The sequence below is a fragment of the Oncorhynchus kisutch genome, linkage group LG10 (assembly GCF_002021735.2).
Source record: "Oncorhynchus kisutch isolate 150728-3 linkage group LG10, Okis_V2, whole genome shotgun sequence".
NCBI classification, from domain to species: domain Eukaryota; kingdom Metazoa; phylum Chordata; class Actinopteri; order Salmoniformes; family Salmonidae; genus Oncorhynchus; species Oncorhynchus kisutch.
Window position 1 is genome coordinate 61565559 of NC_034183.2, and position 22115 is coordinate 61587673.

General features: G+C 42.5%; 3 protein-coding genes across 5 annotated transcripts; 1 reads left to right on the forward strand and 2 right to left on the reverse strand.

Moving 5' to 3' along the window:
• The first annotated feature begins 560 nt into the window (after positions 1-560).
• On the forward strand, positions 561-2413 carry LOC109893510 (transcription factor jun-B). Its single transcript, XM_020486752.2, has one exon. It carries the CDS (start codon positions 932-934, stop codon positions 1910-1912), a length of 981 nt encoding a protein of 326 aa, XP_020342341.1. The 5' UTR covers positions 561-931; the 3' UTR covers positions 1913-2413.
• Positions 2414-6032: 3619 nt separating this feature from the next.
• LOC109892271 (peroxiredoxin-like) lies at positions 6033-7987 on the reverse strand. 3 transcript variants are annotated; one of them, XM_031834550.1, is made up of 4 exons: positions 7476-7987; positions 6738-6883; positions 6409-6566; positions 6033-6186 (listed from the first exon to the last, which is right to left on the reverse strand). In XM_031834550.1, exons 2-4 carry the CDS (start codon positions 6821-6823, stop codon positions 6101-6103), a joined length of 330 nt encoding a protein of 109 aa, XP_031690410.1. In that variant the 5' UTR covers positions 6824-6883; positions 7476-7987; the 3' UTR covers positions 6033-6100. The 3 variants fall into 3 exon arrangements, with proteins under 3 accessions (XP_031690410.1, XP_020340310.1, XP_020340309.1); XM_020484721.2 differs by having other exon boundaries at positions 6436-6566; positions 7476-7978; XM_020484720.2 differs by lacking the exon at positions 7476-7987 and having other exon boundaries at positions 6436-6566; positions 6738-7387.
• A 3428-nt stretch (positions 7988-11415) lies between these two features.
• On the reverse strand, positions 11416-18540 carry LOC109891991 (riboflavin-binding protein-like). Its single transcript, XM_031834551.1, has 6 exons — positions 18256-18540; positions 17235-17442; positions 16977-17070; positions 16644-16772; positions 16418-16514; positions 11416-13058 (listed from the first exon to the last, which is right to left on the reverse strand). The coding sequence occupies exons 2-6, from the start codon at positions 17395-17397 to the stop codon at positions 12687-12689; spliced, it is 855 nt and encodes a 284-aa protein (XP_031690411.1). The 5' UTR covers positions 17398-17442; positions 18256-18540; the 3' UTR covers positions 11416-12686.
• Between the last annotated feature and the right edge of the window lie 3575 nt (positions 18541-22115).

Below are 22115 nucleotides of genomic sequence, written 5' to 3' on the forward strand. Positions count from 1 at the left end.
TGCTGGACAATGCCTGTCAATTTGGAACAATGTAACAACGTGGACCGTGCAACATCACAATAACGTACTCTACTGTAGTTACAATGTAACAGTCAGATCACAAAACAACATATCAACAGCCTACGAACATGTTGACAAATGAGTCTAAACCTCGTTGTGCATTAGTCTGCACAGCGATTTCAATGAAGTAGGTGAAGAATGTATCTAAGTATATTCTTAATCCAGCCCTTGCTTCACTGTTCACTTTTCTTGCCTACATGAGCGTGTCAACGATCGGTTTACAATCGAAGTGGTTCCTGGCAACCGCGTCATAACCCTGACGTTATGTTGTTGGGCGTGCACAAATAGTTTCTATCCAATCCATTCCCTTCGCCAATCTTGACAGCGTGTGTGTGGGCTGATTCGTTTTGCATGGCCAGTGCACCGGGTGGATGGAGATTTCGTTTATGGACCAATGGAATAGTCTAAAATATATACACTCCGCTCACCCGGGGCACCGGGCCATGCAACACGAACTCGCCCAATGTTTGGTGTGTATATAAAACGGCATGGCATGTTACTAGCTGCTCACTCAGAGTGAATTTATCACATAGAACAACATACCGGGAACGCAACCTTATGTATGGGTATAAAGTTGAGTGTTTTCTTATACAAGGTTGAAAAAGACAGTTCAAGACATCGGATCACGTCAATACTGCGGTCATTCATCTGTTGACAGCCTTCGTGGACCACTGCTCTGTTCTACAGCTTGGATTTTCCCTCACTTTTAGAAGTGAAATAATTTTTAGTTTTGAACTTGGGTCATTGCTGAAAAAGATCTTTGCCGGTGCTTGCGTTGATGCGTAGCCTACTTTTTTGCTGACGCCGTCATTTGTTGACCAATATCCTGAGACTGTTTAAACAACTGGTAAGCTCCCTTTCCTACGACTTTATGTCTACAAAAATGGAGCAGCCTTTTTATCATGACGACTCTTTTCTCTCGGCTTACGGCCACTCTGATGCTGCATTGCACGACTACAAACACCTAAAGCAGAATATGAATTTGAACATGACAGAGCCATATCGCAACCTCAAGTCTGACTTGTACCAGGCAGCGCACCAGGACGTCGGGTCACTGAAGCTTGCTTCCCCCGAACTCGAAAGGCTTATCATCCAAAACAGTAACGGTATAATTACTACTCCCACCCCAGGCCAGTACTTCTACAACCGGAGCATCACCGATGAGCAGGAGGGCTTTGCGGAGGGCTTCGTGAAAGCCCTGGATGAGCTCCACAAGATAAACCATATGCCCATAGCCCCGCCCAACGTGTCTATTGGAGCGGGTGGTGTGACGACCTGTTCGGTGGCGGCCTCTAGTGTCTTCGGCTCCTCCCTGCAGCCCGAGCCTCCAATCTACACAACACTGAACGCTTATTGCCCAAACACTAACCTCTCTTCCGCATCCAGTTACCCCAGTACCACCATCAACTACTTACCGCCGCTTCACCAGCAGAGCCATCACCAACAGACCTCGACGCACGCGTCACACCCCTTTCAGTACTCTCTACCTGGCGCTGGGGTCCATCCACAGCGCCTTGTGGCTTTCAAAGAAGAACCACAAACCGTCCCTGATCTACACAGCAGCGACGGTTCCCCGCCAATGTCCCCAATCGACATGGAAAACCAAGAGATAATCAAGGCCGAGCGGAAGAGGCTTAGAAACCGACTAGCAGCAACCAAATGCCGGCGCCGCAAACTGGAGCGCATCTCCCGACTGGAGGACAAGGTGAAAGTTCTGAAGTCGGACAATGCTGGGCTCTCCAATACGGCGACTGTGCTTCGTGAACAAGTCGCCCAGCTCAAACAGAAAGTCCTGACACATGTAAGCAGCGGCTGTCAGCTGATGTTGACGAGCAAAATGGAGGCATTTTAAATGGCGAGGGCATTACGCAGAGTAATTCATGATTTAGACGTGACAACACTGGAGGAATGTTCTACATGAACCGCACTGCAATAAGCCATATACCGGCAGGCTATTGTTAGTAATGACAATACGGTCGCAGGCTGTGTAGGCTGCTCTCATTTCGGGTAAAAGACTGACAGAAATGGTACTTCCGGATGCTGGACACCGCACAAGGGACCATATCATCCAAATACATGACAACAGGAACAGCATCTAGACGGAACATAGACACTAACACTGAGTGACTAGAAAAACAAACCAGAGACCACTTGATAGGTTGGTTTGCTTAGGTATCAATTGGAAATGGTATTGTTTGTAATTTTGCATATCGTCATGCAATGCTGCATTCATTAAATGTGTAAGTTATTTTGTTTGCCAGGTTGATCCTGACAAATTAATATTTTGTCATGTTTACGATGTCTTTTTTTATTTGTGCAATGTATATTTAAGTAAAGTCTCTTTTCAAAAAGATGTTGGCTTCATGTTTGTCTGTCGGTGTCATTATGCCATCCATGGTGTTTGATAAATGCCATTTAGAAATTGTTGGTCGTTGAAGTAGGGTATATGCACAGAGGCTTTTACACATTTACTGAAGCCTAGTTTTATGCCTAAACAACCTAAAGCGTGTGAATTAAATAGGTTTAGTTCATGCTACTTTACAGTGATAAATTCGATGCAATTAGACTACATTCAGCGCCTTCATTTCCATAACGTCAGCGCGTTGCGTTACCTTTCCTTTACGCACAGCTTGTCCATATAGGGACATTTTTGGTTGCGATTACGTCACTGTGAGCGAAGATTTCTGGGAACTCCTGCCTTCCTTGCGAATTGGTTTCATTCCACTTCATCTAACACTATCAATAAAATGGTTTGGCTTAGCGGAATTTCCAATATTATTATTGAAACTAAGCTGGCGCATAGGGTAATTAAGAACTGCGATAAGGAGCATGACAAGGGAAACTAACTTTGACCAGATATGGACTTGGTACAGTCATTTCGCAAGGGTTAACAAATGACTACAAAGTTCAGCCACTAACTTTTCTTGGCTATTTTAAATTACAGTATATTACAAAAAATTTCTTATGGCATGAAGTGGTCTACCACTAGACAAAAATATTCAGTCATCCCATATTCAAGGTGTCTGTCCTCAGTCCATCAATTCTCTGGTTGGATCATCTACTTGTATAAAGACTGATGTCCAATGGCCACCAGCTCATTCTGGGCACATTGTTTCCCATGATGCCCAGCCAGGGTAAGTAAACATGTTGGTTGCGTACACACCACAGTTAAGACAGATTCAGGTCTTATATTTGAATGAGCGCACATGGAAGGAAGTGACAGTGGCCTTTGGAATGCCGGGGGTGTTTAAAGTTGCCACACCGCTTGGCAGAGCAGTAGAAGTGAGTGGGCATCTGGTGTGTGAGAGCATCTGTGTGTATGGTTGAGTTGGCATTGCCAAGGACAAGAACATTGTGGGGACATGAGAGAAATATGTGAGGCCCTGTTCTCTTTGAATTGAGTCAGGGATATGGGAAAAGTCCCATTAAAGTCTAGTTAATTGAGGATTAGTCATCATACATGAACTTCTTATCCAAACAGTTTTTTAAATTCAAGCCCTTCAAAGTTGGCAACAGTTGCAACTCCTGTTGTTTTGCGGTCTTTGGCAGACAGAGGAGTTATTGAGTATGCACAAGCTGTTCTCAGGAAACCAGGAGGGGAATTCTGTCCTGTTAAGCAGTTAATGATGTAGGCTACCGCAGCCAGCTAGGCAAACAACCCAGCCAGTCTGCTCTCCACAACCTTCAGCACACTTGAGAAGAAAATAAAATAAAACCACTTCAAAAGAATCGCTGAACGCTGGGGTTTTGACACACTTTCTCACCTCAGCTGTTTTGGAGAGAGGTTAAATCTTTTTATTTTTTTTATGCCCCAATATGGAAAATATCAGCTACGACACCTACGTTTATTCCATTTGTGTATCTTTCAGTTTAAATAGTCCTACTAGTATTCATAAAAACAAGTGCAGTTTCTGTGTTTTAGTAAAAAAATCTTGTAAGATTTTCTAGATATTTTTTTGGTTATAACACATACATAATTAAAATGTGATAGTCAAGAGCTAAGGTGTCCTAACTTAACCCTTCTCTTTCCTATACCAATTTCTTGTACTCTTCTATTGTTTTCACTTCTTAACACATTGGTGAACCAATTTCTTGTACTCTTCTATTGTTTTCACTTCTTAACACATTGGTAAATGTTCCATTGCCAGATGGAACCAATGTTTTTTGGATACTTGATTTCTCAGATCCCACCAAGGGGGAAATACATAAAAACATGATGTTAACATGGTTATTTATGTATAGGCCTACACAACATGTATAAATACACACGCACAACCTGCCCATTTCAGCTTCTTGCTACCACAGCCCACAACCATCAGTGTCTGTGGGAACATCTGTGATGCAGGTGATGATGTATGAGGATCTGGGGTGGGTTTATTTTCCTCCCCTCTAGCCCCCTTTCACTCCTACAGGCCTCACTCTCTCGCTCCATCTCCCACATTTCTCTCGCATCATACATCTTCCTCCCACCTCACCATGGCCATCTGAGCTTCTTTCAATAATTACATAACTCATTTCAGAGACATTTAGGCCTACGTAGGACAATGCAGATTGAATGGGATTTTGCATGCTGAATGTGTATGTAAAGGCGACATAGGTCTTCAATAGGAATCGTCTAAAACACTACTACAAGCTTTTTCCATCTATCTCAAACCGAGGGAGGTAATCCCATAATCTTTTAAAGACAGTCAATTTGTGATAAGTAGGAGTCTACATAATGTCTGGTTTCTCAGTCCCATGTGTCACCAGAGGAGTGAGTTAAGTTGTAATAGAATGGAGTTGACATGCAGTGTAAAGTGTGCAGCTCAACATGAATGACCTCTGGAACACAGGGAACAGATTATAACCTATTCTGAGACATGCAGGGTTCACTATCACCCTGGGAGATACAAGAAGCAGTTTGGTCATAACAAGTGGGGTCATTCAAAAATAGAGAATGTTTATAATATATTATAATATTAAAACTTAAAAAGGGCAACTACACTTCCTGATCTGGCCTCGTTTTAGATGAGGTTAATTAAGAAATGCTAACGGCCATGACTGAATTCAAAGTATGAGTTGATATCAGGGTGTGGTTTGATGTGTGTGTGTTCACAGGTGGGATGAGTTAACCAAACTATTTTGCCAATTAGCTTCAGCCGACTGGTGTCTGACTGTGGCAAGGTTGGTTAGGGCAAATTGGGGACTGTCAATAAATTACACAATGTAAATGTGAATATTTTCATGTTGTACACCTTTTAGTTCTCGTCATGCTTTACATTTTTGTATTATAATTTCTACAATTTATAGTTGGTTTGAGGTGTTTAAGTCATTGAAATTAGCAGCTATTGGAATGTTATCATATTGTCCCATGTACATTGTGTAATTTAGCAATGGTCTCTAACTAGCCCCATTGGTACAGTATATCCAAAGTCAACCCAAGCACAGGCATTACAATCGGGTCACATGCAGCTGCACTCCTAATGAATGATTACTTGTGTGCTGCCAGCTGTGGGCAGGATTGAAACAAACACAACCTTCGTTTACATTGTGATGCAGTCATGACCACAAGTCCCACAAAACTCAGTTTTGGATGAGACTACGACCAAAATGATTCTATTTACACATTATACTACATTTAGACAGCAGAATAAATGTATCTGACTCGATGCCACATAGGCTGTTTTCTAACTGAGAAGTTGTTTTTTAGGAGCAGTTGCTCTTTAAAACTATTTTGTTTGTATCATATCAATAAACAAAACCTATACAAAACCAGTGTTCCAGAAAAACAGAGACATTGCTTGTTGAATGTGTGCATAGCACCATCTAGTGGTTAGTAACTAAAGCTTACTATTAACTCTATACCAGTGTTAATGTCATACTCCAATAGAAAAGTACTGAATAAAACACTTGGTTTTAAACTATATTTTCTTTAAAAAGGCAAAAGCAACTTCCAAATGCCTCATCACTACAAAACTAGAGAAAAATGTAGCTATAAATTCAGTTTTTTTTAATTAACATTCAAGTTCATCAACAAAAAAATCACATAGCACTGTTTGGATCAGTTCTGTTTGGAGAAAAACTCCTTGCTCTTCCGGACGTTTTGGACGATGGTGTCTCTCCCTGGTCTCCATCCTGCTGGGCACACTGTAAAGAGAAACAACAAGTCACACATCTGCCCTGTGAACATACAGTGTATATCAAACACATTTGCTCACTAAATGTACTGTATATTCTAATAAGAATGGGAACTGAGCTGAAGAGGGGCTAGAGGTCAAGTAGCACTAGAGTGCATACAATGGAGGTCTATTGGTGCCTAACAATATGAGTTTCCTGCCATGTCTGCACATCCTACTCTAAATGCCCAACCTGTTCTCTGTCCCCTCCTCCTCTCACCCTCTCCAAACTTGTCAGTGTGCTGGAAGGCCTGCACCAGGTGCAGTGTCTCATCCACAGAGCACCCCACTGGCAGGTCGTTGATGGGGATCTGTCTCGGGATGCCCTTGTCATCAATCACAAACAGACCTCTGGGCAGTTTGGAGAAAGGTTAGAACAGGTTTAGGGCTGAGCACTTTATAAAGGTCAGGAAATGGGCAGCTGTGAGTGAGTGAGTGAGTGAGTGAGTGAGTGAGTGAGTGAGTGAGAGACAGAGAGAGAAAATAGGATTATAAGACTTGTCCCAGAGCTTGGTAACAGACCTGTAGGCTATGCCCTCATCCTCCTTCAGCCCTCCGTAGTCCCTGGAGATGGCCTGGGTGGGGTCAGCCAGCGGAGGGATCTTCATAGGGCCCAGACCTCTGTCTTTCCTCTCTGTATTGATCCTGCACAGGAGGGGGAGAGAGACCTGGACAGCGCATGAAACATGAACTTCAGATAAGAGTTCCGTAGAGTTAAAGCTATTATTAAACATTAAACTGTTCTTCTATCAATCTACTGCATTCCAAACATTGTAAGATAAAACGTGTAGTCTACAATAGCCTAATAAAATAACACTGCAGTTCACACAGCCAACAACCAAACTAGCTTAGGCTGTCTGATCTATTACCCCTCTCTACAGTCTAGCCTACTCCACCTAGTCTGTCAGCAGTTTGATAGTGTCAGTTTGACTGTCAGTAGAGTGTAGAGGTACACATGCTATTGCTACTTTCTTAGGTCACTGCCACACAAGTAATAAGAAATAGTACAGGTGTCTGAGTTTGTGTCAAAGAAAGTGCACAATCAAGTGGCAACAGATCGTGGAAAATGTATAGCACAGAGTTTCTAAACCCAGAGACACAACATCGCGAGACTTCCGGGAAAATGACCAAGCAGACTAGGCCGGAGTTTGAGAAGTCAATGAGAGAACTAAAAAGTTCTTCCTTAGCTGTTAATTTTGTAAATATGAAGGCACAACCTAGATTCGAGCCAATGTCTTAAGTAGTTTAACATATTATTACCTGAACTTCGTGAAAGTGTCAAACTGACACGTTTACATTTTCGTCAAAAACAACTTTATATCCAAGGTGTGGCTTTGAATTGACGGCATGCACATGCGCAGTTCGGCGTGAGAAGACCGTTAGACCCGATGACGTGTTTCTGCTCATGAGCTTTTAGCTAGAAAACGTCGCCATGACATCGCCTACAAAAGCGGGATCGGGAGTTCTATAGGAGAAACCGTTTCTTCCTGTCTTACTACTAGGCTACTGTGTTTTGGGGGGATATGCCGCACTCACATCCTAATCGGAACTAGGAAACTCGGAAATGTCAGACATGCTGCTTCGTTTAACGCAGCACGTGTATAACTACAACTACGCTGAACAAAAATATGAGTGCAACGTAAAGTGTGGGTCCCATGTTTCAGTAGCTGAAATAAAAAAATACCAGAAAACGTCCATACCGCACAAACAGCTTATTTCTAAAAAAACGTCAACATTTGTTTTACATCCCTGTTAGTGAACATTTCTAATTTGCCAAGTTCAAATGAGAAGTATTTCTGTCTGTAATAAAACCCATTTGTGGGGAAAAACTCATTCTGATTGGCTGGGCCTGACTCCCCAGTGGGTGGGCCTGGCTGCCAAGTGGGTGGGCATATGCCCTCCAAGCAGTGGTGGAAAAAGTACCCAATTGTCATACTTGTGTAAAAGTAAAGATACTTTTTTAGAAAATTAAGTAAAAGTGAAAGTCACCCAGTAAAATACTACTGGAGTAAAAGTCTAACAGTATTTGGTTTTAAATGTACTTAAGTATCAAAAGTAAATCTGATTGCTAAAATATACTTAAGCATACAGCTTTCTTGTTTTTTTAAATTTACAGATAACCAGGGGCACACTCCAACACTCAGACATAATTTACAAATGAAGCATTTATGTTTAGTGATTCTGCTAGATCAGAGGCAATAGGGATGACCAGAGATGTTCTCTTGATAAGTGCATGAATTTGACAATTTTCCTGTCCTGCTAGCATTCAAAATGCTAACACAAATTGGGTGTCTGAGAAAATGTATGGAGTAAAAAGTACATTATTTTCGTTTGGAATGTAGTTAAGTAAAAGTAAAAGTAGCCCCCCCAAAAAAATAGTAAAGTACAGATACCCCAACAAAAACGACTTAAGTAGTACTTTAAAGTACTTTACACCACTGCCTCCAAGGTTCACCCATGGCTGCCCAGTCATGTGAAATCTATAGATAGGGCCTAATGATGTTATTTCAATTGATTTTAACTCAGTAAAATCTTTAACATTTCTGCATGTTGTGTTTATATTTTTGTTAAGTATAGTTCACATTTCAGAAAAATGTCTGAGTTTCCTAGTTCCGACCAGCAAGTGAACATGACATTTCATGTATAACTATAGACCGGGATGTGCACCCATCAAGGATTCATGCTTCGAACACACCATGTCATTGCATTTTGGTACACCAGAATTCATCAAATCAAGTCAAACTTTATTAGTCACATGTGCCGAGAACAACAAGTAACCTTAACCAACAGTGCAGTTCATGAAGAGTTAAGAAAATATTTACCAAGTAGACTAAAATAAAAAGTAATAATAAAAAAGTAACACAATAAGAATAACAATAATGAGGTTATATGTAAATTGTCAATGTAAATTGTCTGGTGGCGACAATTACATTAATTTCCAATGAAACGCTGCGTTTGCCTTGCTGCGTTGCAGAGGCAGTTGCAGTGCGTTCGGTGTGACGCATATGCCGGATTTATCGAACGTATGCGTCAAACTGTATGCGTTGACAGAAATGGTTGCAGAAGCTGAATGTTGAACTTTTGTTGCATACATATCCAGATGATGTTGTTAACTATTTTGCGCAAAAGCGTCAGAAAGACTGCCATCCGATTTTTGTGAACTCAGTGCGGTTCGCTTATTATTTTGTGTAGTGTGAATACTCCAAAGGACCTCAAAGAAAGCGAACCGAACTCGTTGGTCTGAGTTCAGGTTCGCTTACATTTTATAGTCATGTTCCCATTTTTTAGGACAATGTGAACACAAAGCTCCCCAGGATCGCTTGACATACACTAGACTACTGGACCACCGATTCCCATGACATAACCAATCACATTGATGCCACGAAAGACAGAAGATGATGATGTGCAGGTTCGCAGAAAAAACGTGCTATTTTTCGATGTTGATTAGCGATTGTCGAGAATGCACAGAAATGTCAAAATTGTGCGCGCTAACCAAGGTTGCCAGGTGCACGGTGTTTCCTCCACACATTGGTGCGGCTGGCTTCCGGGTTGGATGTGCGCTGTGTTAAGAAGTAGTGCGGCTTGGTTGGGTTGTGTATCGGAGGACGCATGACTTTAAATCTTCGTCTCTCCCGAGCCGGTACGGGAGTTGAAGCGATGAGACAAGATAGTAACAATTGGATACCACGAAATTGGGGAGAAAAAAACAAAAAAAATAGTGTCTTCTGACTACAATTATTATGTATCATCTTTGAACTTTTAGGACAGACACTTCAAAACCTTATTCCATGTGATTTATTTTTGGACTCTATTTTGTTGTTGCCATTTATGAATGCGTAATTCAACGTGTTTCTATGGGCTATAGTAGTAAAGTCCAAATTCAATATACAATTCTAAATCAAATATCAAATAGCTAAATGATCCATGGTATCAGCGGCTTAGACCTTTAAGCAATAAAGCATAGACAGGCCTAATGATTTTGAACAATGATTTGACAAGCAATGTATTCTACTGCTGGAGTTCAATGACACTGCCCCTTGACAATATTTTGACAAAAGCGCAAAGGGGAAAAAAAACAGGCCTGTCAGAGTCTACACACCCGCTGTGTAAAATGATATAGAGCTACAGGTAACTGGCAGAATAAAGGAAACACCACCCACATAAAGTGTCTTAATAGGGCGTTGGGCACCACGAGCCAGAACAGCTTCAATAAACCTTGGCAAAGATTATACAAGTGTCTGGATCTCTATTGGAGGGATGCAACACCATTCTTCCACAAGAAAGTCCATCATTTGGTGTTTTGTTGATGGTGGTGGAAAATGCTGTCTCAGGCATCACTCCATAATCTCCCATAAGTGTTCAATTTGGGATGAGATCTGTTGACTGAGAAGGCCATGGCATATGGTTTACATCATTTTCATGCTAATCAAACCATTAATTGACTACTCGTGCCCTGTGGATAGGGGCATTGTCATCCTATGGTGTGCTAGCCAAAATAATGGCCTGCCCAGAATGATGGGATGTTAAAATGCTTAATTAACTCAGGAACCACACCTGTGTGGAAGTATCTGCTTTCAATATCCTTTGAATCCCTCATTTATTCAAGTGTTTCCATTATTTTGGCAGTTGCTTGTACATATTTATAATCTCCCCGTAATGTACTGTACATGGGCAGAAACATGATCTATCAATCCTAGGAATTATACAGAAGAACGAAGGGAGTGTGCCTTGATAATAGGCAGGAGAATTGGAGAGGGTGGAGCAGGCTGCAATTGCACACACACATACACACGCGCGCACACACACGCATGTATGCACAAACACACACACACACACACACACACACACACACACACACACTACTAATTTGAGTGTCACAAAAACAACCATATTGATGGCTTTAACCTCTGATGTGGCGCCTATGTAATTTGAACAATGCATATACTATTTTTATTCACTCCCATAATCAAACTGTCAAGCTGTCTGCCTGCTTGAGCTGGACTGGTGAAAACGTCAGAGGTGGACCGACCCTTCGGCCGTGTTGGGTGATGACATCATCCCTGGAATACACAGTGTTCTTATCCTGAGGTGACAGGTCAAACGGTTGGACAGTGCTGCATATGGAGAACACAGAACACGTATTTGCTATTTTGATCTGGCAATGGCTCTAATAACAACACAACAGAAAATCCCAATGGAATGATTTTGAAATCCAGTGTTTATTGAGGATGTCAAGAAACAAAAGAACCCCAAATAGGTATTCATGTCACACTCAGACAAACAGGTTCCCTTTTGGTCCTCCATTCTATAGACATTCTATAGAGTTTGGCTCTAATTCTACTTCACAGCATTTTGAATGACATTGCCTGGATAGAGTTCCGATGCATTATCATACTAACACAAAAGCCTTACTGGCATGAGTCATGTTTCTACATCAGCAGTCTAAGTCTGTCCTTTGCGCAGATTCTCTTTCTGAAATTCAAGACTTCCTCCAGCTATAAAGAATACTTCATCATTTTTTTTTACATCTGACTCCTATGGTTGCAGGATGGCAACCACTCTAATGATGTGGCTGTGCACCACACACACCCTACCTCCCTCCTCCACTCTCAAACATTTCATGACAAGAAAACAGTAGTACATTACGTTATATCACGACAGTTAAATATGCCAAGCATGTTGACAGTTGTACAGGTATGTCTAAAAAAAGGTGTTTAGGATTGAGGAATAGAGGAATTTTGGACGCTTCAGTATGGATACGTATATATCTCCTGTATGCCTAGTCTGATGGCATAGTTACACAATACAGTTTAGAAACTACGGCAGTCCACTGATGGGTAAACACAACTCTACAGTATGATATGCACCGAGGCAGTCCCAGGCACCTCACAAGATGATAGATATTTTCATTTGTAGGCCTACTAATGTAGCTGCAAGACTACATATGTTAATAATGAGCTTACATGACTGACAATTACATGCCAAACATTGATGGCGATCATGAATGGTGTCACCTGTTTTAGCAACTACTTTACTTTATTACATTTACTTTTACAGGGACAGGGGACATTAATCAACATTACTACTGTATAAAAGTTTTAGCCAGCTGGCTAATTCTCAACTGCAGTCCCTGGGCCATGTACCATGTAACAACAGACTGTAATACAACATGATGTCATACACTTTGATTGTATCTGTTAATTGTTTAACCTTTCAGAATAATGTTACGGTCAATGTCACTATTCGTACATTATTTACACAGTGTTAAGGGCATGTCATGTCATAATGGTTTATATGTTTGTTATTACTTCAAAACATGGAGCGCCTCTAAGCAACATTTGATTGATGGGTTATAATGGTGTGTCATGAGAGGTACAGTATGTGAGGTAAGGTTAGTTATAGGAGCAAGATATGACAACCCCAGCTTGGGGACAGAGCTACAGATTCAGAGATCAGATTCTGTCAGTTCATCTACAGCCCACTCCCACTACCCTCCACATCATCCACCACGACCGAGCGTTTTCGCATCACAATGTTGCCGTTGCTCCTCCGCGCCTGCAGGGGCAGTGTGGCAGGCTTGGTCTGGGGCTGCGTGTGGCAGGGGGCACGATACTGAGGCAAGCCACTCTTGGTGGTGTCCAGCTCCTCTGGGTCTTCCTCCAGGGCCCTGAGGGCAGCGATCACCTCCCTGTCCGAGGGGCTGAGGGTCAGGCATCCACAGGGACGTCCACCATTACCATTGCTAATACCCTCACCCCCCTCCCGTTCCTCCTCCTCATCCTCCACCGTCATGAAGGCGTCCCCCCACAGGCTCTCACACAGGTCCCGGCCGTGCTGGTACATCTGTGGTAGCAAAGAGCAAATCATTGGAGGTGTAGTTTGACATTAGATTCAATATGACCCTTATCTGTTCTGTGTGTTGCAAAGTATACCTCTGATTAAGGCACTCGTTTTAATTGGGACTATTGATTACACAAAGGTGTACCTTTTCTGAAAAAACAGAACAAAGCCTTTGCCAGGCAGCAGCTGCCACTCCCACCCCTCTCTCACCCATCCATTAGTGCCCTCATCATACAGAGAAAGGCTTTTAGAGACACAGGGGAGCAGCACACAAGGTCATGCTTCATCTGTCATCTAAAAGCCAGCTGATAGAGAGAAATAAACATGTTTTTCCCTTCACTTTAATCCAAATTCAGGTTTTAGGGCCAAAAAAAAACATAATTAAGTCTACATTTCTCAGAAAAGCTTGATATTGGAAAAGCTTATTAGTAGAATGGTAGTGACACATTTACAGATGTAGGTTCTTAATTTGATCACTCTTTGTTGCTGAGAATTTTCCTGTACCCCGAGCAATGCAGATGAGCTTTGTTATTTAGATAAATGAACTGAAAACCCAATCTAACAGACAATTATATTAACAGTATTACACTTTTCATGTAGCCTACTTTTGGCCAGCTAATAGCTTAACCACAGCTCCAGCTACATTATGGACTAAGCACTTAAATCCTGTTGCTGAATGATTATTTTGCTGTGACAATATAGGTCAAATGAAGAGCCTATATCTGTAAGCTCTGATTCTCTGGGGAGTGAGTCATCCCCACTTTGTAAGAAGTGCTACCATTACAACTCTCTCCTCTCCTCTCCTCTCCTCTCCTCTCCTCTCCTCTCCTCTCCTCTCCTCTCCTCTCCTCTCCTCTCCTCTCCTCTCCTCTCCTCTCCTCTCCTCTCCTCTCCTCTCCTCTCCTCTCCTCTCCTCTCCTCTCCTCTCCTCTCCTCTCCTCTCCTCTCCTCTCCTCTCCTCTCCTCTCCTCTCCTCTCATCCTGTCTGTCTGAGGGATAAGGAGTGAATGAGTCACCCAAAACATTTAGGAAGCACTGCTATATTGACTGTGTTAAAAGGACAGCGCTGTTGCTGTGCAGCAGATAGCTGCTAGCTGGTCTTATTACTAGCCTCCTCTCCTGGGGTGGCCATGGTCATGTGCCTAACCCTGACCTTAAATTTGTTTTCATTAATTTTTACAATATAGAAAATATTTTTACTTTGCGTTGGCTGAATCTAGAGGAAATCGCTCAGTTCTGCCTTAAGGATAAGATTCATCCCAATAAATGTCAACCTGCTGTTATCGCAACACAGGCTTGCCAGTCTGTGGGCATGTTAGTGCAGAGTCACTGCCCACTTCAGAACCAGTGTTTGAGTGGAGAGTGTTGGTTTCCTTGTTGATGATGTTAAGAAGCCCCAGCACATTACTGTGGCCAGTGAGAAGATGGAGAGGAGCCTGGGAGAAGGGCCAGGGGGACGTTTTCATGGTTTGTACGTGTGTGTGCATGTACAAATGTTTTTGTGTGTGTCTAGCTTATGTGGGAATGCAATATGTGCATGTGTTTGTTTGTGTGTGTAGCCTATATGTGAGTACAGAATGTGCATGTGTTTGTTTGTGTGTGTGTGTGTGTGTGTAGCCTATATGTGAGTGCAGAATGAGCATGTGTTTGTTTGTGTGTGTGTGTAGCCTATATGTGAGTGCAGAATGAGCATGTGTTTGTTTGTGTGTGTGTGTGTGTAGCCTATATGTGAGTGCACAATGAGCATGTGTGTGTGTGTAGCCTATATGTGAGTGCACAATGTGCATGTGTTTGTTTGTGTGTATGTGTTTCCGTGTATATATTTGGAGCCTGCCTGTGCTGTGTACAGTGGCCCCGAGGCAGACTGAGGCGTTGTCATCTCGATTAGAGAGGACATGTGAATGCGTGAGGTGCAGTTAGCTTCCCAATTCCTTTGTCTGATGAGGAATCAAATGGAACATTCCAGTCTAACCTACAAACTGTTTACCTCAGACGAATTGTTTTTTGAACAGCTGAAGATCATTAAAATAGCTGTCATTAAAATGCCAGGACACAAATTGCTTCCAACCTCATTTGAGTTCCAAACTCAGTTGCTCTTAAGAAAAGGGTCAAACTAATGAATAGCATAAATCTGTGAACATATTGTTATTGTGTAAACAATATTTCTATTAGATGCGAGTTGTTTTGTTCAAACATTCTGACTCCTCCTTTTGGGTTCTTTTGAAGGTCTCTGTGTAGCAGGACCCTCATATTCAGAACAGCTTAACTTTAATTGAATGGCCTCACAATAATTACGTTTTTATTTGGTATATTTGCGGTTCCCTGACCTGCCTCTTCCACATAAACATATACACACTCCTGTCACCTCTCATCATCACATCCAACCACTGATTATGTGTGTGTGTGTGTGTGTCAGAGGGGGCTGGTGGGAGGAGCTATAGAACGGGCTCACTGTAATGGCTGGAATGGAATCAATGGAACCGTTGTTTTTCCATGTGTTTGGTACCATTCCATTCATTCCAATACAGCCATTACAATGAGCACGTCCTCCTACATCTCCTCCCATCAGCCTCCTCTGGTGTGCGTGCATGTTTGTGTGTGACTGGGAGGTTCGCAGTTGGTCCCAGCTGTGCACACGCCCTGGGTCACTCTGCCTCTTTTTATATCCTCCTCTGTCCAGTGGAACAGTACAGAGCAGAGCCCAGGGGCAGACTGGCCATCTGGCATTCTGGGCAAATGCCAGGCAGGCTGGACCATTTTTTATCACAGTGGGCTTGTCTAACTTGGATTTTTTTGTGCAAAATAATCATTATCTGGCTAATAATGGGGGCCTCGAGGAAAGAAATGGGCCAATGTGGGGGCCTCGAGGAAAGAAATGGGCCAATGTGGGGGCCTCGAGGAAAGAAATGGGCCGGTGTGGGGGCCTCGAGGAAAGAAAATAGCAGGTTTGATAGAAATGCCAGGGCTGATTTCTGGTCCCAATCCGCCCTGGCAGAGCCCCTCCTTTATTCCACTGAGCCAGGCTCTGTGTCCGTAACCCCTCACTGACCACTGAGACCAGCAGTACCAGTACAACTAACACTGACTCAGCTATATTACCATGATTCTTTGCTAACCTAGCCTTGCATGCCAGGCTTCTATATCTTCCTACAGCTCTATCATAAGAGAAACAGCTGGAGAAAGAGACTAGGGCAGTTCTTAACTTCCTCAAAGAAATGAATCATTGAGTCTAAATATCTCTTTTTGAAAAATATATATATATTCATAGCAAGGTTAAAACACAGCTCAACACAGCATTACAGCCAACTCAACATGGCTCCCTCCCATGAGACTGGCTGCTGCCCATCCAATCAACAGCCTACCTGCTGATACGGCACACAGTTCCCAGTGCAGTTCTGTCCTCTGGGGTCTCTGGCCCAGTTACGAGCACATGTCATGTCCATCCTGCAGGCCTCATACCTGAAGAAAAATGTTATGTTGCAATGACCAGATGGCAGATCAACATTTGATACTGCTGGATGATGTGATTAGCGCAGAGCCGACAGTACAGTTTACATTGGGGACCCTAGATTATTGTAGTGAGCTCACCAGTCACGGCAGAAGCTGTGGCACAGTGGCACGGCCTGCATGGAGGACTGGAGGTGAGAGTGTGGCCAGCGGGCTGCATCAGGGGAACAACGGTAGAAACAGGTTACACGCTTCAGGAAGTCCTCACACCTGGAGAGGGGGAGAGGGGGAGAGGGGGAGAGGGGGAGAGAGAGAGAGGGGGAGAGAGAGAGAGAGAGAGAGAGAGAGAGAGAGAGAGAGAGAGAGAGAGAGAGAGAGAGAGAGAGAGAAGACCACAGCATGTAACTCTCTCTTTGCTCCAGCAGTGCAATGGTTTTGTCTCTGTTAGCTATTGGCTGTAAATTGCAGACTTACTTCGGGCTCAGTTTCCCACACTTGTCCCAGGGGCTGTTCTTCTCACTGGTCATGGGATTAAGATCCTGGATGTCATCCCCTGAACAACATGCATCTGATGAGAGAACAGATATGGATAGATTATGACCATGGGGAGACACCTCATCTCATAGGAGGATTGAGGATTTAGATAGCAAACTTCCAACAGCAGTTTTCTCTCATTATCATGATTTGACAATGCATGTTGTTGTCTTTAAAAAGCACAGTGCTCTCACTCACTCTCAGCATAGATTGTGCACTCTTTCAGGTGAGGTTCCTGGCTGGGCGTGGCCTTCTGTCTACCGTCCTGTAGACACGCACCCTCCAAACACAAAATGCGACCAATCAGGGTAGCCGCTAAATATGCACAGACCAACGGCAGGGAGTTTGACGTGATAGCCATTTCTTCAACCTGCGATACGTTCAGCTAACCCGCTATAGTCAGGACCTTGGACAGCGGAGCGGGAGACAAAGCGGGTTCAGTGAACCATACAACACGAAGACCAGTTTTTTTAATAATGTGACATTTGAATGTTTCCCTATTGCCTATAGCACTAAAGAGAATGTTTCCCTATTGCCTATAGCACTAAAGAGAATGTTTCCCTCAAAAAGGGAGTAAGGTCAACCACCACTGATCAAAAACTGTCTAGTCTGTCCATAACATAGCTTGTATTCAATGACGTGCCATGGAGCATCTAGCCTAATTAAGGAGATTCAAAGATTGGTGTGATGTATGACACAGCCTGTGAAATATTAAGCTATAGCCTATCTAGCCATTGGATAACGCTAAGCATGCATAACAACAACTGATTAAATAATAAATATGGTATTTTCTTATGAACTTCCGTTTAAGTATTTTATAGAAAATGAGTTACAGACATGTTTAACACATTTCAGAGTTTACTAAGAGCTTTGTTAGATGAATAACAATGTAGGCTGGTTATTGTAGATCATCTGTATGTAGGCTACTTGAGACTATCAGCTACAAACCTACAAATGACTGACTTTCTTTCAGTTAAACGATGACCATACCCGACAAAACTAAACTATCAACTAATAATTTGACGAGAAAATAATTAAGACTTGAACAAATGCAAAGATAGGCTACTGTAAAACCATGTTTGATTAGCTTTAAACAAAATAACGGGAATGACAAGATTTCACACCACAACATCCCAACTGCGTAGTTTGCAATCTATGTCCATTTGTTTATTTTCCACTATCGACACAAATACTTTACGCCTCGCCTGCCTTAGCCTACCTGTCGGTGGGAGAAACCGTTTTCCTTTTGATTCTGCTTGGTCTTGTGCGACGTGTCTCCTCAGCTTTGGAATCGTCGTCGAATCAGCACCACTCTACGCAGCTCTTCCTCCGGGCTGAATGCTTGTTATGATCTCTTCTTCCCAGGGGCAGCACGACAGTTTCTCACTGGTTTAACTGAAGGACATCTAAGCTCCTGGCCACCTCCCCCACCTCCTCCTCCTACCTCCCCTTGCTGGTAATCCATATCACACACACACACACACACACACACACACACACACACACACACACACACACACACACACACACACACACACACACACACACACACACACACACACACACACACACACACACATTTGTATCATATACATTAGAAAGATATCCATATAATATGATGACCTTCAAATGATTTGGCCTGAGCATATTATGTCCAGGTAGTGTCATTCTGTATCAAGCACCAGTTACTGAAAAACACCAGGATGTGGTTGTCAGTGGATTCGTCAAATTGATTTGTTCCTATATGAACATGTTGGCGTGGCGTTGTCCTTGGTATAAATGCATCCTCCACAAGTACTGAGTCACCTGTCCTCCCCTCCCTCAAACCCAGAGGTCAGGGCTTTATGTGAAGGGTAGGCGAAGGATGAGATTTGATACTGTATGATATGCTGAGAGCATTGGAATACATCTCCCTGTTGATAACCATTGCCCCACAAATAACTTCAATCTGCCACTTGCAGCAAAATCCGCACTTCACCCCCCCCCCCCATGTTTGTTTTGATGTTTGGGCCTGTGTGACCTACCTTATGTTGGTGAGAATAGAGATCTAAACAGACACTTTGCCCAGTGCTCATCCTGTCCTGTACTCTTGTCCTGTAATCTCTCTCCCCCTCAGACCAACTAAGACCAACTAGGTGCCAACTAATCCCTGCCCCAGACTCCCTGTGTCGTCACGAGCCTTTTGGCCTCATCACAGCAGATGTAGTTCTTGTGGCCTAGATACGATCGCCTAAAACCAATAATCTGAAATTATATAACAATAAGATATGACAATAAGATATGGCAATAAGGTAATGACAATAAGATATGGCAATAAGATAATGACATTCTGATCCATTATTGGTTTTGGTAGCATTGGTGTGCCATACCTTGAGTCTTATATAAGTCCATTGTACAGTATTGAGTTCAAGTGTATTCATAGAAGAAAAGGATGGAGCTTAATGGACCAATAACATATAGTAGACCTATAGAATGCCTAGATTCATATCATCCTATAGGAGGAGGATTCTACACATTTGCCTCACATGGGTCCAAATTCACCAGACAGTTTCACAATCAGGGGCCGTTCACAATGCACTTATTTACGAGGATGAGGGGGCGAGAGGCAGACAGAAACAATTTCCCTTTGGCAATTAGAAGGCGAATAATGATATCCTTTGTGTTGGAGCTATTCAGGGACCAATGAAATGGGGGACAGAGATTTGCATTGCTGTGAACTGTTGTTTTTAATTAACCGCGAGGTTGCCGGGAACCAGTCCTAGAGTTGGCAAACAGTGTAACGATCCTTGTTGTCTTACTAATTGCAAAACATTCTTTGCTTTGATCCACTGATCCATTTCTTAAGCTTTTGTTTTGGTTTTCTGATCGGTTTAAGAGTTGTGGACAACTAAAAAGGAAGACAACTCAAAATACTAATCCCTTTTGAATTTCCAAACAAATCCAAAATATTAGTGTAGTCTGTGTTGCTTTGCAGAGGCTGTGTAGTGTGGTTATGTAAGCTAAGAGAGGCCACACACAACCTGACCTCTCACACAATGACAAGTGAAATACAGACTGATTGGAATTCCAGGCCAACAGAATGTGGCCTGAGTATTACTTCCTGAAGACTGGACCCTAGAAATGATCTGAAAAAATATTGGGTGAAATGGCAGAATATTTATAATGTTACATGATCAAAAAAAGACAACTACAACTCTTTACAGACAGTGCCTTTGGAAAGTATTCAGACACCTTGACTTTTTATGCATTTTTGTAGGTTACAGCCTTATTTTCTTTTAAATGTAATAGTTTGTTTTACTTAATCTACACACAATACCCCATAATGACAAAACAACAGGTATAAAACGGAAATATCAAATTTACATAAGTATTCAGACCTATTACTCAGCCTTGAGTCTTCTTGGCTGAAAAACATCCCCACAGCATGATGCTGACACCATCATGCTTCATGGTGACAGGTTTCCTCCAGAAGTGACGCTTGGCATTCAGGCTAAAGTGTTCAATCTTGGTTTCATCAGATCAGAGAATCTTGTTTCTCATGATCTGAGAGTCTTTAGGTGGCTTTCAACAAACTCCAAGCGGGCTGTCATGTGCCTTGTACTAAGGAGTGCCTTCCGTCTGGTCACTCTACCATAAAGGCCTGATTGGTGGAGTGCTCCAGAGATGGTTGTCCTTCTGGAAGGTTCTCCCATCTCCACAGAGGAACTCTAGAGCTCTATCAGAGTGACCATCATGTTATTGGTCACGTCACCTCCCTGACCAAGGCCCTTCTCCACCGATGGCTCAGTTTGGCCAGGCAGCCAGCTCTAGGAAGAGTCTTGGTGTTTCCAAACTTCTTCCAATTACGAATGATGGAGGCCACTGTGTTCTTGGAGACCTTCAATGCTGAAGAAATGTTTTGGAACCCTTCCCCAGATCTGTGCCTTGACACAATCCTGTCTCAGAGCTCTAAGGACAATTCCTTCGACCTCATGGCTTGGTTTTTGTTCTGACATGCATTGTCATCTGTGGGACCTTATATAGACAGGTGTGTGCCTTTCCAAATCATGTCCAATCAATTGAATTTACCACAGGTGGAGTCCAATCCAGTTGTAGAAACATCTCAAGAAGGATCAATGGAAACAGGATGCACCTGAGCTAAATTTTGAGTCTCATTGCAGAGTCTTAACACTTGTGTAAATATGTTTTTTTCCTTCTTCTTTTCAATACATTTGCAACGAAAATGTAAACCTGTTTTCGCTTTGTCATGATATTGTGTTGTGTGTAGATTGATGAGGATTTCAAAAAGAAATAACCAATAATAAATAAAGGTCACACCAACCTGGGTGCTTTAATGTCACCATGTTTCATTAAGGTGTGTTGGGTGTGATGAAAATAAAGAGTGTGTGTGTGTGTGTGTGCGTGTGCGTGTGCGTGTGCGTGTGTCAGTTGGTAGAGCATGGCGCATCTGTTTGAAGCCCAACTGAAGACTCCCACCCTGTGGTTCTACTATGTTATTACACTTTGTTATGGTTGATTGGTTATTCTCAGCCTGATGGTCCATCAGGCCTACATGAAGAACATAGAAAAACAAACCATATAATAGTACGTTAACATGTCATGCTCAATAGTAAAAAAAAAACTGTATTATTATTCATCCATGTAGTTTATTGGGAGGAAAAAAAGGAAAGTTAGGAGAGACACTTTTTAAATGGTTCAGTGGTTGTCCCTCAACCAATATCATGCTGCATTCAAGACAACTCAGAACTCGGAAACTAAGAAATGTCCGACTTGGAAACACGTTGTGGAAAGATGAGCTCAGAGATTCCCAATTGGAAAGTTTCAGAAAAAAAATCAACCAATTTCAAGCTCTACGCAAAAAACAGACCCATATTTTAACTCAGAAGTTCAGAGTTTCCGAGTTGTCTTGAAAGTGTCTGATGTAGGACAATGCTTCTAACCTTCTTGTTGTATTCAAGACAAGTTGCCTTGGAACTCGGAAACTCCAACATTTCTGACTTGGAAATTTGTTGTAGAAAGGTGAGGTTCGAGTTTCCCACTTGGAAGGTATGAGAATCAACCAATAGATTCCTGCCATGC